Source organism: Pholcus phalangioides, unplaced genomic scaffold (genome assembly GCF_987345545.1).
Source record: "Pholcus phalangioides strain wild (caught in Gottingen) unplaced genomic scaffold, Ppha-v1.0 ptg000009l_1, whole genome shotgun sequence".
Classification (NCBI taxonomy): domain Eukaryota; kingdom Metazoa; phylum Arthropoda; class Arachnida; order Araneae; family Pholcidae; genus Pholcus; species Pholcus phalangioides.
Genome location: NW_028301602.1, coordinates 48,420,734 through 48,433,542, shown reverse-complemented (window position 1 = coordinate 48,433,542; position 12,809 = coordinate 48,420,734). Strand labels below are relative to the sequence as shown.

The window sequence follows — 12,809 nt, the reverse complement described above, 5'->3', positions numbered from 1 at the left end:
CTGGAGTTGATGTGTGGTGAAGTAGAATTTTGATGAGCAGCAACAATCACCTTTCTAGGGATATCAGTTCCAAGGAGTGTCTCATCTAGTAAATTAGAAGCAATGCAACAAAATGCTGATTTTATGATTGAAACTTCAAAATGAACATGCCATCAAAAAAGTCCCAATGGGCAATAACAATGTTGCAAATTAAAGAACTGCAGTGCTAAATCCAACAATAATTTGCAAAATATGTGACACAGGCTTGTGCTTATTATTTTTTCTTCCCTTCCATGGTATGGTCCAGAGAGGCAGTAATAGACCTGGGTATAACATAGGATCTTATGGGTTGAATTAAGTTGGGGGAGATGAGAACAAAAAAATTTCTGTAGATGGGGTGTAGAACAGAAAGTTTGGGAAACTGATTTAGTTAAAGACATTTACCGTTGTCCTATGTTTAAGACTGCCTGTAATTAATTAGCTATTACAGTTTTAGTATTTTTTCCCCCTTGATTTTATGTGTTTGTTCTTAGACCTAATATACATAGATTGAGCATTTCATACAAAAATTCTGATTTGTTAAATACTTGGCAAGATAGGGGTAAAATCCCAAGAATACTGTGTTATGCTACGGGCCGTTCAAATATTATGTCAGCAAATTTTTAGCCGTTTTTGACCTCCCTTGTCAGCAAAATTTTGTCATCAGCTCTGCCTCTCTGAATCCTAATGCATATTGGTGGAATCAGAGACATACACAGGGGCATAGGGGGCTTGTGCCCCCCCCCCCCCCCATGATCAAAAATTTATTTTTTTAACACAAAAAAATATTTTTTTTGAAATTGAAATTTCAGAAGAAAATACTTTTATATATTATTATAATCAATTTCTGTTAATTTAAATGCTATTTGAAGGCTATGAACTCAAAAAATTTATCTTCAATACATTCATTGCGAACCACTCTCTAAGCCATATCTGGTAAATCGCATAAAGGCCCTTTGCCCACAGACCAAATTATGGCCTAGGGGATTATCTGATGCAGCATGCCCTCCTCAAACCTAATTTTGTAAAAATGAACTAAGCATCACATTTATAGATCGCTTAAGTGACCGGTGGTACAATTCCAGAGCATTTAAGTGGCCCATGGCACATTTTCAGATGACTTAAATGACCCGGGACACAGTTCCAGAACACTTAAGCGATTCGTAACACATTTAGATCCCTTGAGTGACATGTGGCATAGTTTTAGAGCACTTAAGTGGCCCCCAGTACGGTTCTACATCACTCAAGTTACCCGCGGCACATTCTCAGATTATTTAAGAGATCCACGGCATATAATTACGGATCACTTGAGTGATGCGTGGCATAATTCCAGAGCACTTAAGCGGCCTGGACACATTTCCAGATTACTTGAAGGATCTGTGGGACATTTAGAGATTACTAAAGTGGCTGTGTAGATCACTTATCAATAGGGGAAAATGTTAGTGTGCCTTCAAGTGCCCACAAACTACTGAAAGGTTTTTGTCATTTTTGGCGCACCAAGTAACTTGAAATTAAGAATATTTCATATTTTCATAAAGGGTGATTGATGACGTAAGCATCATTCAAACTCCCTGTCATCACAAGTCAGCAAATCAGAACCCCCATTGATGCTGATGTAATAATTTGAATGACCCCTAATCTGAGAAGCCATGTTGAATGAATGCAAAAATTTGTTGATTTTTACAATTAAATCGAAAGTCCACTTGTCTGTACATTTTTCTCTTACCTGAAAAAAACATGATTTGTTATGAATGCATATTGGATGACACATTATGGGAATAATCCTCATATCCTTTCTCCCAATTTGAGATACACCCAAACCTGGAGAAATGGAGGGGGGGGGGGGTCATTGCAGTACATAGAAATTTTCATATTAAGATACTTGAACTCAAATCAATGTTCAATTATTAGTGTTAAATATTTTTTAATTCATTATAATTGACTACAACACAGTATCTTGTATTGTAGTCACACGTATTATTAGACACATAGTATTAGACATCCTGTTATGTGTCTGCATTACAGAATTCTCCAATATCAAAGATCAAGTTTAAACACACTCTTTGTTTATTTCTTTGCAAAAACAAAGAGGAGGCAGAACAGAGCTAAGTTCAGACAGTTCAGCCAAATTCATTTAGAATTGAATGATTTTTGCAGGTCATTATATTGGATGTAGTAACTAATAACATGAGATGCATAGGAAAACATTTGGAACTTATCGTAATTGAGCAGTCATAATAAAACATGGTCATTATAATGAGTGCTCACTAACATAATTCTTGTTAAATTAATGCATTTGTACTATTTCTATGGTCACGGATGAAAGTATGTGTAAATCATCTCAGGCCACATATATCTTTGGATAGGCACACATAAAAAAATATATGAGGGCCATGATTAAACTGACACTGCTTAAAGTCGCCTGTAGCTTGATCAAACAATTGGAATCTCACAAAATTTCAAATGGGAACCAATAAAGACAAGGGAAGGAGAATTCTAAAAAAAAAAAAATGTTGATAGGAGGCATATACAGCAGGAAATAAGCATAAAGTGTATCACAACGACAAGCCTTGAAATGTTAATTCTTGGCTATATAGCAGCTAGGCAATAACATCACCACAGTCTATTCAAGAAAGTGGAACTTCAATAAGATGTCCTAATCATCAATTTGAAAATGACAAAACTTGCCTTAATGCTAGACTCATCAAATAACAGGAACAGATTCTGTCGGCCAAAAGGATCCATAGTTGGTGCCAAAGGAATTCCTTTCTTGCTCAGTAGTTGCATGTATGCTAGATGTACTTTTATCATTTATACTGTCATTGTCTAGGGCTATCAACCCTACAGGACCACAACTTGATTTTGGATTTATCCATGCAATAATGGACACAGCAAACTAGAAATATGCAGATTTTATAAGAATTCATACAAAAATATGTATTTACACTCAAATCGTAGTAATAAAAAATGAAGTACAGAAAACCTCTCTTTTGCGGACACCGGTGGGACAAAACAAAATTTCCGTAAAAGAGGGGTGACCACATCTGAGGGATTTTACTGTAGTATAAATAAAAAAATATATATATACTCAAGGAGATTGAGAAAGTTTGCTTTTAAATTTTGTCATTCCGAATAAAATTGCGAAAAATTCATAAAAAGAACTTTTTGAATGATTTTTCAGTTAGGAAGAGCTTTAAAAAAATACATTAATGTACAACTGATTCCTATATGAAATAAAATGACAGCATAATATTGCTACGCATGTGGGATTTTTAGTTACAGCTTTGTCTTTTGATCAGTAGATAGCACTGCGGCACAAATGAGAATGAATGAGATTAAGATATAGAAAGATGCCAACGGGTAGTTGTCGAGAAAGATGGTGCGAAACCCCCATGTTTTTTTTATGTCAGTGTAATATCTTGTATTTTATATGTTTGCTCATGTAATAAATGTTTAGGAAGCTGATGTTTTTTTGTTGTTTTTTGTGAAGAGCCCACTGAGAAAATGGGGGCTCGCTAGCAGGGATTTGAATTCATCAAGTTTGGATCAAATGGCTAATTCTCATAATTCAAGTTTCATTAGCAAATTGTCATAATTCGAATTAGAGTTTTGTCTTTGAGGGAGTCGCTGACTCATAGAGGTGTAGCCTTTAAGGGAGGTGTCATGGCTCAGGATCTCATTGAAAAGTTTCATCTTCGGGGGAGTCACCCGGACTCAAGGTTTTGTCTTCACGAGATTGTGCGGAAATTTTTTTTTGAGTGGTTTTATCTTCGCCTGACTGTGAGATAGTGAGTCGTCCAGTCGTAATAAGTTTGCATTCTTGGTAAATGTTAATGAGTGCTTCGCATTCATAAGAAAAAAGTATTTTTGTGGAAAGTACATTGCAGTGTCATTTACGTATAATTGATTTGAATTTCTCTTATAGTGATGCATTTGATTGCATTGCTATTATACAGATTATTATTATTATTATTCATTTTATAATTCATCCAAATATATTTTTTATGAATAGAGCATTTCACTCACGGTCACTATGCCTAACTTGACAAAGCGAGTAAAAGAGGACTTGAAGGTGCCACATGGCCCCAGAGATTTTTGCCATGGTTCACTGTCAATTTTAATAAAACTGCTACTCAACATGGAAAGAGAATCAAAAAATTATTGAAAAATCATATTTAATGAAATAACATTTTAGAATTTATAAGAATTAATATTTCATGACAGAAGTTATTTCAAATTTTAGAAAATTCAGAACTAGTGAAAGAAATAATTCCATAACTAATGAAAGTTCACAACTAATGAAAAAAGTAATAATTTTGGATATTATATGGAAAGACATATTTATTAAAAGAAATGATTTGAGAAACTTGAACACAGAGTTTCAATGGGAGAAATGATTGTGAATTAGGGTTGGGCACACTCCTCCCAATTTCATAATCATAGATATCAAGGCCATTTTTGTAAGTGAAGAACATGAGGAATTTTGCAAAGAGTTGCTGAACACTGTCATAGGTGATAGAAAGAAAGAACGGCAGCGGAAAGATGCGATGGAAGAGTAACGTATGAGACTAGAAATCGAGAAACTGAAAATTGAGTTAGAATCTTGATCAAATGAGAGGACCCAGTTTGAAAACATTAAAAGTCCAAACAGAGAGCTCCGAAATATGATGCAAAGGTTTGATATGAGTGATGATATATGTCTCTACCTAGTGCTCTTTAAGCGACAAGCTCACAGTGTATCGCTACCACAGAAGGAATGGGTCACTCATCTTCTAGAACTACTACCTTATGAGCAAATCAACTGATTGTACAGGTACCTGAAGAGAATGTGGGGAATTATGACCTTGTAAAAGAACTGTTGATGAAATTATTTAAATTGACGGAAAGGTTTCGCCAGCTGTTTTTTTTTTTTTTTAATTGAACAGAAAACTACACAGAAAACATACAATCAAAACAACTGCAAAACAAAAGAAAAAAAAATGACATTACAATTCTTCTACACATCAGAAGAAGAATACCAGTACTTGGCAAGACTTTCATCAAATTTTATGTGCATATTTTGATGGCTGGACATCACTTTAACAATAACATTCAATCAGTTAAGGGATTTGATCATCACGGATCAAATTAAGAAGCCCAGTGGATTTCCGAGACTATCGTTTGGAGTAGTGGAATAATTTTGTCTATCCCAGTAAGCTATCAGAAAAGCTAGATGATTGCGAAAAACTGCTCAATATCATTCAACGAATATAGCGAGAGAGAGAATCAGATACTCACATTATAGGAATATCAATGTGGCAGTACAGAAGTTGGAAAAGTTCCTACTAAACAGATGAAAATACAAAATTTGGCATTTTGTGTACTTGTCGACACAGGCAGTGCAGTATGCTTTTTGTGTGAGGGTGTATACAGACAAGCTGTGGGCATTCGGGAATTGACGAGTAAGCTCTTATCTGGAATTGGGGCAGTGCAGGTATGGACTAAAGGAACCTTTGAAGAAGAAGTTGAGTTGGATGGAAGTGGTTTCACTCTTATGTGGCATGTTGTACCCACAACATAACTGAACTTTCAAGCAGAGATTGGAGTTGGAATCCTAAAACAGGCTTCACTGTGCTTTGATGAAAGTGGAGTTATTTTTCACAAGAACGAGGAGAAAAGGTTGGTCATGCAGAGTTGTGCTGAACTGAGCCAAGAAGACCAGCCTGGCATGGATCCCATTCGCAATGAAGAAGTTAATGAGAATAAAGAGAGGCAGTCTCAACATACAAGCCAGAAAAGACAAATGTTTCAATGAGAATCATTCTCAATGACGAAAAGCATATCTACCATCTACCATAGATCTCGACATTCCTTGTTTCCTGAGAGATTCAAATTTGTCGAACAACAGTTCCATGATCAAAGAAATGTCATCAGGGAAGAAGACAGAAAAATATTCACAGGACTCAGACTGATAGGAGGCAGACTTATAACAAAAAGAAAAAAAATCACCTAATTATCGAATTGACGATCTACAAGCTAAACAAAGGACTGAATTTGATTCAAGACTGAAATTGAGATACAAACTCTTTGGTCCGTATGAGGCAATGGAAGTGAATCCTAAAAACAGACCAAAGGTGAAAAATGTTGGTAAACATTCTGAGTCCAGTCACCACTCGTGCCTGAACTGATTTGATCTCATGAAAAAATTTAGAATGTGCCAATTTGATTTTTTTTTCATGCTTATACAAATGTCATGTTCATTTGTTTTCATGCGTATATGAATATTGTGCTCATTTGTTTTAATGGTTTTTTTTTTTGTCATCAAGGTCAGTGAGCCACAGGATGTTAAGTTGTGGGGTTTTCAGTTATACCTTTGTCTTTTGATCACTAGATGGCACTGTGGTGCAAATAAAAATGAATGAGATTAAGATATAGAAGGATGACAATGGGTTGTTGTCAGGGAAGATGTCATGAGAGAGGCCACTTTTTTAAATGTCTGTCAGTGGTTGTATGTTATATATTTGTGTGTGTAATAAATGTTTAGGAAACATGCTGTGTTTTTCTCTATGAAGCTTCATGAGTTTCAATTCAGTTTTTTTAACAACAGTGATTATAAAAGTAAAGTGATCTTGAGTTTACGAAAAACTTTATTTTACTATTGTCTAACTTTTACATGCGCTTTTGACAGACAGCTCAGCTTTCAATCTTGGATCAGCATTTCTGTGCTACCCATTCATATTGTCATACTTCATAGATACGTCCTGCATTTTCTTTTTTAAAATTTCCAGTAGTTTATGAACTTTATTACACCGTGTGCCCTACAATACTTGCAAATACAGTCGAATCCTGTTTTAACAAACTCCAAGAGACCGGAGAAATCACTTTGTTATAATGAAATTTTGTTGTAAAGGAATTTCTGGTTTTAGTATTGTTCCTATGTAAACTTATCTGGGGATTAGAAAAGTTTTCGTTAAAACAAGATTTTTGCTATAATAGTATTTGTTAAAACTGGATTCGACAGTAGTTTAACACTGAAACTGCAGAGTAGGTCAATTTGACCCAAATCAAACTTCGTTTTCATTTATCTTGAAAACTTAGACACAGATGTTAAAAAATTTTTGTGACTTTTCATGATATCCTGAATATTAATTCACGAAAATTTTATTATCTTTACATTTCGTGTTTCAGAGCTATAAGCACTTATACCTAGAACTGTGGTTTGGGTCATTTTGACCCAACATACTATTCTATAGGGAAAAGGGGGAGTAGAATTTTTTTGGAAGTGGTTACCCTTTTTAAAAAGTATTTGTAAATGAAGATAGTGAAGAATAAAGGTCTTTCAAGATCAAGGCCAATTCATTGTAAGAGCAGATTATCTTTTTTTCAATGTAGGAAATGACAAGTGGAGCTAAATATTTTTTTCCTTTGTGAACTTGAATACCTGGAATTCTGACAGGACTCAATATAAGATTTTGGGAGAGTAAAAGCTCAACTCTAAAAAAAACACGTAGTTGAAATTTCTGTAGGCAAATAATGTCACAGAAAAAGAATAAAATTCTGGCTTGCTTCAAATATGTTTTGCACGGATTTCCAAACCTTGGGAAGTATCAGTGTCCAACAAATCTCTCTTTCAGAGCACATAGTGATGCAACTGATCAAGCCATTTGAGAACATGGGCAGAAATGCCTCAACAGACATCTTTTTCACTACACTGAAGCCGCCTCAAATGCTAAAAGCCAAAAAATATGAGCTTAGTAGAGACGGTGAGCCAAAATCAAAGACACAATTATCTGATGCAATAAAGATAGTGAAACTACAGTTGTATGGAACAATGATGCCACAATGACAATTTATCAAGGAAAGAACGATATAAGTTTTTCATTATTCAGCATGCTTCATCTGGCAGTTGATATTGGCAGTAGTAGTCCCAAAAAGCTTCCACACACACACACAAAAACTATTTCACACTACAATTCAACTGATCATAGTTGTAGCGATAAAATGCCCAGAAAATATTCGGTAAAGGTTGCATCACAGACGTTTTCTGCAACATCCTGGATCTAACTATAAAAATATTCCTATATTTTCTATAGAGCAGTACAGAAGGCCAGAACTATTTTTCGAAAGCAGTTCCTCTAAAATGTTATTGAAGAGCTGCGTTCATCATATGTGTTGCCCTTGTGCAAAAGGAAACGTTCGTGCGCTCTTGATCATGTAACTGTACAAGAGCGATCAAAATAATAATAATAGTAATAGATAAAAATAAATGAGTCTGACGCCAGGTAACATAAAAATGTGGAAACAAAACTGTAAATTTTTGCATGAGATGTGCAACTTCAACATGTGATGAATGTGCAATAATGAAAAAAAATTTGCTCAACTGCTCATCATACATTATCCACTTATCAGTAAGAAATTAATATTTATTTGAAAGAATCACAACTTTTTCATACTCAATTTGATCGGCTTATTTTACATCTTTGTCATATTATGGGATTACTGAAAAATGTTTTTGGACTGAACAGAGTAAATAATGTATATTGAATCTTATTTTTACTGAATTACATATTTTTTTTAGCTAATTTTGAAGCCCATTTTATATTTATAAACAAATATAGTTTTCCATTATGAATATGCAATTAAACAACATTGAATAAGAGTAGGAAAAAACCCAGGAACCGAAAATAAATTCCTGTTTTCGCTATGAAACACTGTTTTTTCACAGTTTGGGTCACTTTAACCCAGTCCACGTTTCTAGGTATACCGAAAGTGCTGCGGTTCTAGTGTTAAACATTCATAAAAATTGAAGGAATCAGTATGTTTGAATGTAATTAGAAAAAATTTATTCTCACAAATGAGGACTTTTTTTTTTGGTAAAGAAAAAAATGTATTTCAAATTTATGTCCATTTATAAAGCACCACTGGTGAAGTTGTTTTACCTCAGCCATGAATCGCCGGCTGAAGCTTTATGAACATTTTGGATACAAAAGAGAATGAAAAAGGTTCAGGTCCAGAATTCTGCGATCTGCTTTCATGTAGGCCCTCTATTGAAAAAACTTAGCTCAAATCTGAAATTGACACTAAAAAGTGTAGAAGAAAAACTTAGCTCAAATTTGAAATACATATCCTCCCCCTTTGTGCTTAACGTTTTCACAAACTGCATTCGAATAACCAATTTCTTCATTTTATATGAACTTTTAAAATATTTACAAATTTATGGGACACTCTGTATACAAAACAGCAGTACAACTTTGTTTTTATATACAGCTTCAGTTTCTCTTTTGTCATGCAGCTAGAAAAAGAAGGGATTTTTATGACTTTAAAAGTTATTCAAATGAATTCCACCCCTTGTTGGGTTGAAAGACACGTCATAAGTCAGCTTTTTTAGAATGCTGCATCATTGTGTGCAACAGTTTTCCATAAGTTTGGTGAATTTGAGCATGTGGTTTTGCAGCTTTCTGAAAGGAACATGACTTGTTTTCACTGAAAGAAGAAAAATCACTGCTGCGCAAAAAATTTTGGGAAAGATCCCAGGTTGATCTTTAATGGTATTGGGGGGGATTAGTTTACACCAGAGGCCTTCAACACATGGCCCCAGAGCTTTTTGCCATGGTTCACTTTCAATTTTGATAAAACTGCTACTCAACATCAAAAGAGAATCAAAAAATTATTGAAAAGAATCATATTTAAAATGAAACAAAATTGTTCTAGAATTTATAAGAATTCATATTTCATGCCAGAAGTTTTCAAATTTCATGAAAATTCAGAACTAGTGAAAGAAATAATTCCATAACTAATGAAAAAAGTATTAATTTTGGATATTATACGGAAAGACGTATTTATTGAAAGAAATGATTTGAGAAGCTTAATGAAAGAGTTCCATATTTAATGGGAGAAATGATTTCTCATATTTGATGAAATTATTTTATATTTAATGAGATAAATTATTTTACATTCAATGAGATAGAAGTAATTTCAGAATTTATGAAAATTTATAATCAATAAACAATATTTTCAGAACACATAGTGCAACGTATGTCTTTATCTGCCAATGAACAAAACAGTTTCGAACAACTATTTAGTTCTATTATTATTACAAATTAAAACATTAGTTAAGACATCAATTCAAGGGCAAACCCTTCACTAGTAGAAAATCGCAAAGTATACTTATGGTGAAGCGACTAGGGCGGAAGTGACACTAAGTTATGGTCTTCAAGAAACGATGTGTCAAGGTGGAAAAGTCATAGCACACTTTTCCCCCCTCTTTTGACATATGACATAGAGTTTTTGTAATCGAGAGTTATTCATATCATATTTATGTGTGATATTTTTGTGTCAAATAGTAAATATGTGTTTTGTGTTGTAAGAAAATTAGCTTGTTGTCCTTTTTCAATTGGGAAAACGAGTAGGTCACACACCTATTTTTTGTACACACAGTATGTGTTTTCAAAATTTTTTGATTTTCGATACGATCCCGATATCGTAGACTTTGACCGATTATTCTAAATTAATCCTTTGGAATTTGTGCTCCTTGGTGTCAAGTGTGAGCCGATTTTGAGGCATTTTCGTTGGAGAAATTAGGAGTTTGCAAAAATTTAAATTTGTTCCAGGATAGTAAGGCAGGAGATGGCCATTTTTCGAACTTTCGTTTCCAATCTCGAAGGTGACGTGGAGAGAATATTTTTTTTTTTGTTAATTTTTGCAGATGGAAACACACAAAATTACAGTTTGTCGTGTTTGAAACTTTTTGCCATGTCATCAGAATTTTTCTGGAGGATGAGTCATACATGCTGAACTATTTTTTGGAGTCATTAATTAATTCATTAATAATGTCATTTTTTTTTTAAGGAAACTTACACACGTGCCGTTGATATTTGTTAACGTTTAATTTGGATAATAATTCTGATTGGAAAATATTTAGATAATTCAAGAAAGTGTATTCTATGTGTCAACTTGAATTTAAAATCATGTGTTAATTAATTTTTTTAATTTTCTTTGTCATATGACGAAATTCTTCCTGTATCATTAATTATGCGTCGAAGTATGTCATGTGACCTATCATTGGAACGCGGAATTAATTTCCCATCTAATGGTAAAATTTGATTTGTATTTTTAAATGATGTGTGTGCGTAATTAAGCGTTTTCCTTTTTGTATAACATTTAGTGCATTGTCCTTGGGATCAGAAGAGTCTCCCCATAGGAAGAAAGTTTCGTTCAGGGCTTCATTTTTGTCCAGATTTTAGACTTGCCCTTTCACCTTAATTGGTCAAAAGGGATGTAAAAATTTACGCCACGAATCAAAGTGTGCGCATTTCGAAGCCACGCCCACTTTTCAATTTACTTATACCCTCGAAACATCGGTGGGTTGGTTCAGTCTTCCATTTTCTCTCGTCGAAAAAAAAAACGCTATTCATTCGATGTTAGTAATGTGAAATCGTTCTCGCGAGATGTTGCTGTTCGCTACCGCAGTAGTTTCTCCATTTTGTTGCCGAGGTGATCCTGAAGCCTGTCACCATGTCCAGAGCAGAGCCTGAGAGCGTTTTATGCCAGCTGAGAAGGATCCGGATAGTTTTGTCCTATCTTGGATATGCCGCCTGTTTCCCGATGTCCCTCGAACTTGACTTGAGATCCAAGAACTGTGGCTGTTACCTTTAGAGGATATGGAACACTGACCCCTGGGTGTCAGCACGTCGAGTCACTCGGAATTTGTTAGTATGTGAAGTAATTTCTTGGTTTTCTCTCCCATTCACCATTTTATTCTTTTTTTTCGTGGCGGTGATCTGGGAATTTGTAATTTTTTTGTTAATATCATGATTCATTGAGGTTAGATCAAACTCCCCCCCCCCCATTGAAATTTTCGGTTAAGTATAAAGTTCTTTAAGGTGTCTTAATTCTAATGATCTCTATGACAATGCACAATTTCGGGTTGATTTTGATATGTTTGTTTTGCTGTTTAAGGTAAAGGTTTGTTAAATGTTGATGTTGGAAAAGCATTTTCTCTGCAGGGAGAGACTGTTTCGAATTTGCTCAATGTCAGTTTTGAAGTATTTTAAATGATGCTGCTGTATTGTTAAAATATCTCTTTTGGGAAGAAAAGTAATTAAAATTTTATTATTTTAACTATTATAAATGTGTAAATGTGACTTGTAGTAATTTGGTTCTTTTTACTTGTTTTTCATGTGGTAAATCTTAATTAAGATGGAACTTTTGCACTCCCTGTAGATAAGGGTTATTTTGTGGTCAAGGTAACCACGCGCTGTATGCCCTATTCGAATCACTGGCCTAGGTGTTGAAGATACTCATCTTCACTATTGGCATATAAGGAGCAAAATGGTCATAGTTCTCATAAATAATATTGTTTTGCTGAAATAGTGTCTCTTTGGGAACTATCATGATATAATATATTGGTGCTGTGATTGTGCAAGTTAAAATTTTCAAAGAGTAACTTAAGTAAGAGAACATATTGGTGCAGTGTAATTTTTTTTTTTTTTTTTTTGTGATAGAAAAAGCAACATCACAGATGCTCGACCACAGATGTCAGTAGAATCACAGAGAGTTCGGCGACGAACCCAAGGCGTCAATGAGGCGGCGGAATCGGATCACGGACGTCGACAGAGCCACACTTGGTCTTCACCGATCAGGCAGTAGAAGTCAGATGACGGATATCGAGACGAACCCAGGGCGTTGATGAGGCAATATTAGATCACGAACACCGGTAGAACCTCACAAGGTATTCAGCGATCAAGTGGTGGAGTCCAGTTAACGAATATCTCGACGAACCCAGGGAGTTGACGAAGGGGCGTCATTAGATC

At 34.7% G+C, this 12,809-nt stretch overlaps 1 protein-coding gene across 2 annotated transcripts in view; it reads right to left on the bottom strand.

The window, feature by feature from the left end:
* Window positions 1-12,809, bottom strand: part of LOC149083237 (MFS-type transporter SLC18B1-like) — a 201,983-nt gene that overhangs the window by 17,166 nt on the left and 172,008 nt on the right. For both annotated transcript variants that reach the window (XR_016193225.1, XM_089236451.1), the window contains exon 14: window positions 2,707-2,914. Coding sequence is in view for 1 of the 2 variants with exons in the window: in XM_089236451.1 (XP_089092577.1) it covers window positions 2,723-2,914 (192 nt within the window). In the remaining variant the exon portion in view is untranslated. The remainder of the gene's footprint in view (window positions 1-2,706; window positions 2,915-12,809) is intronic.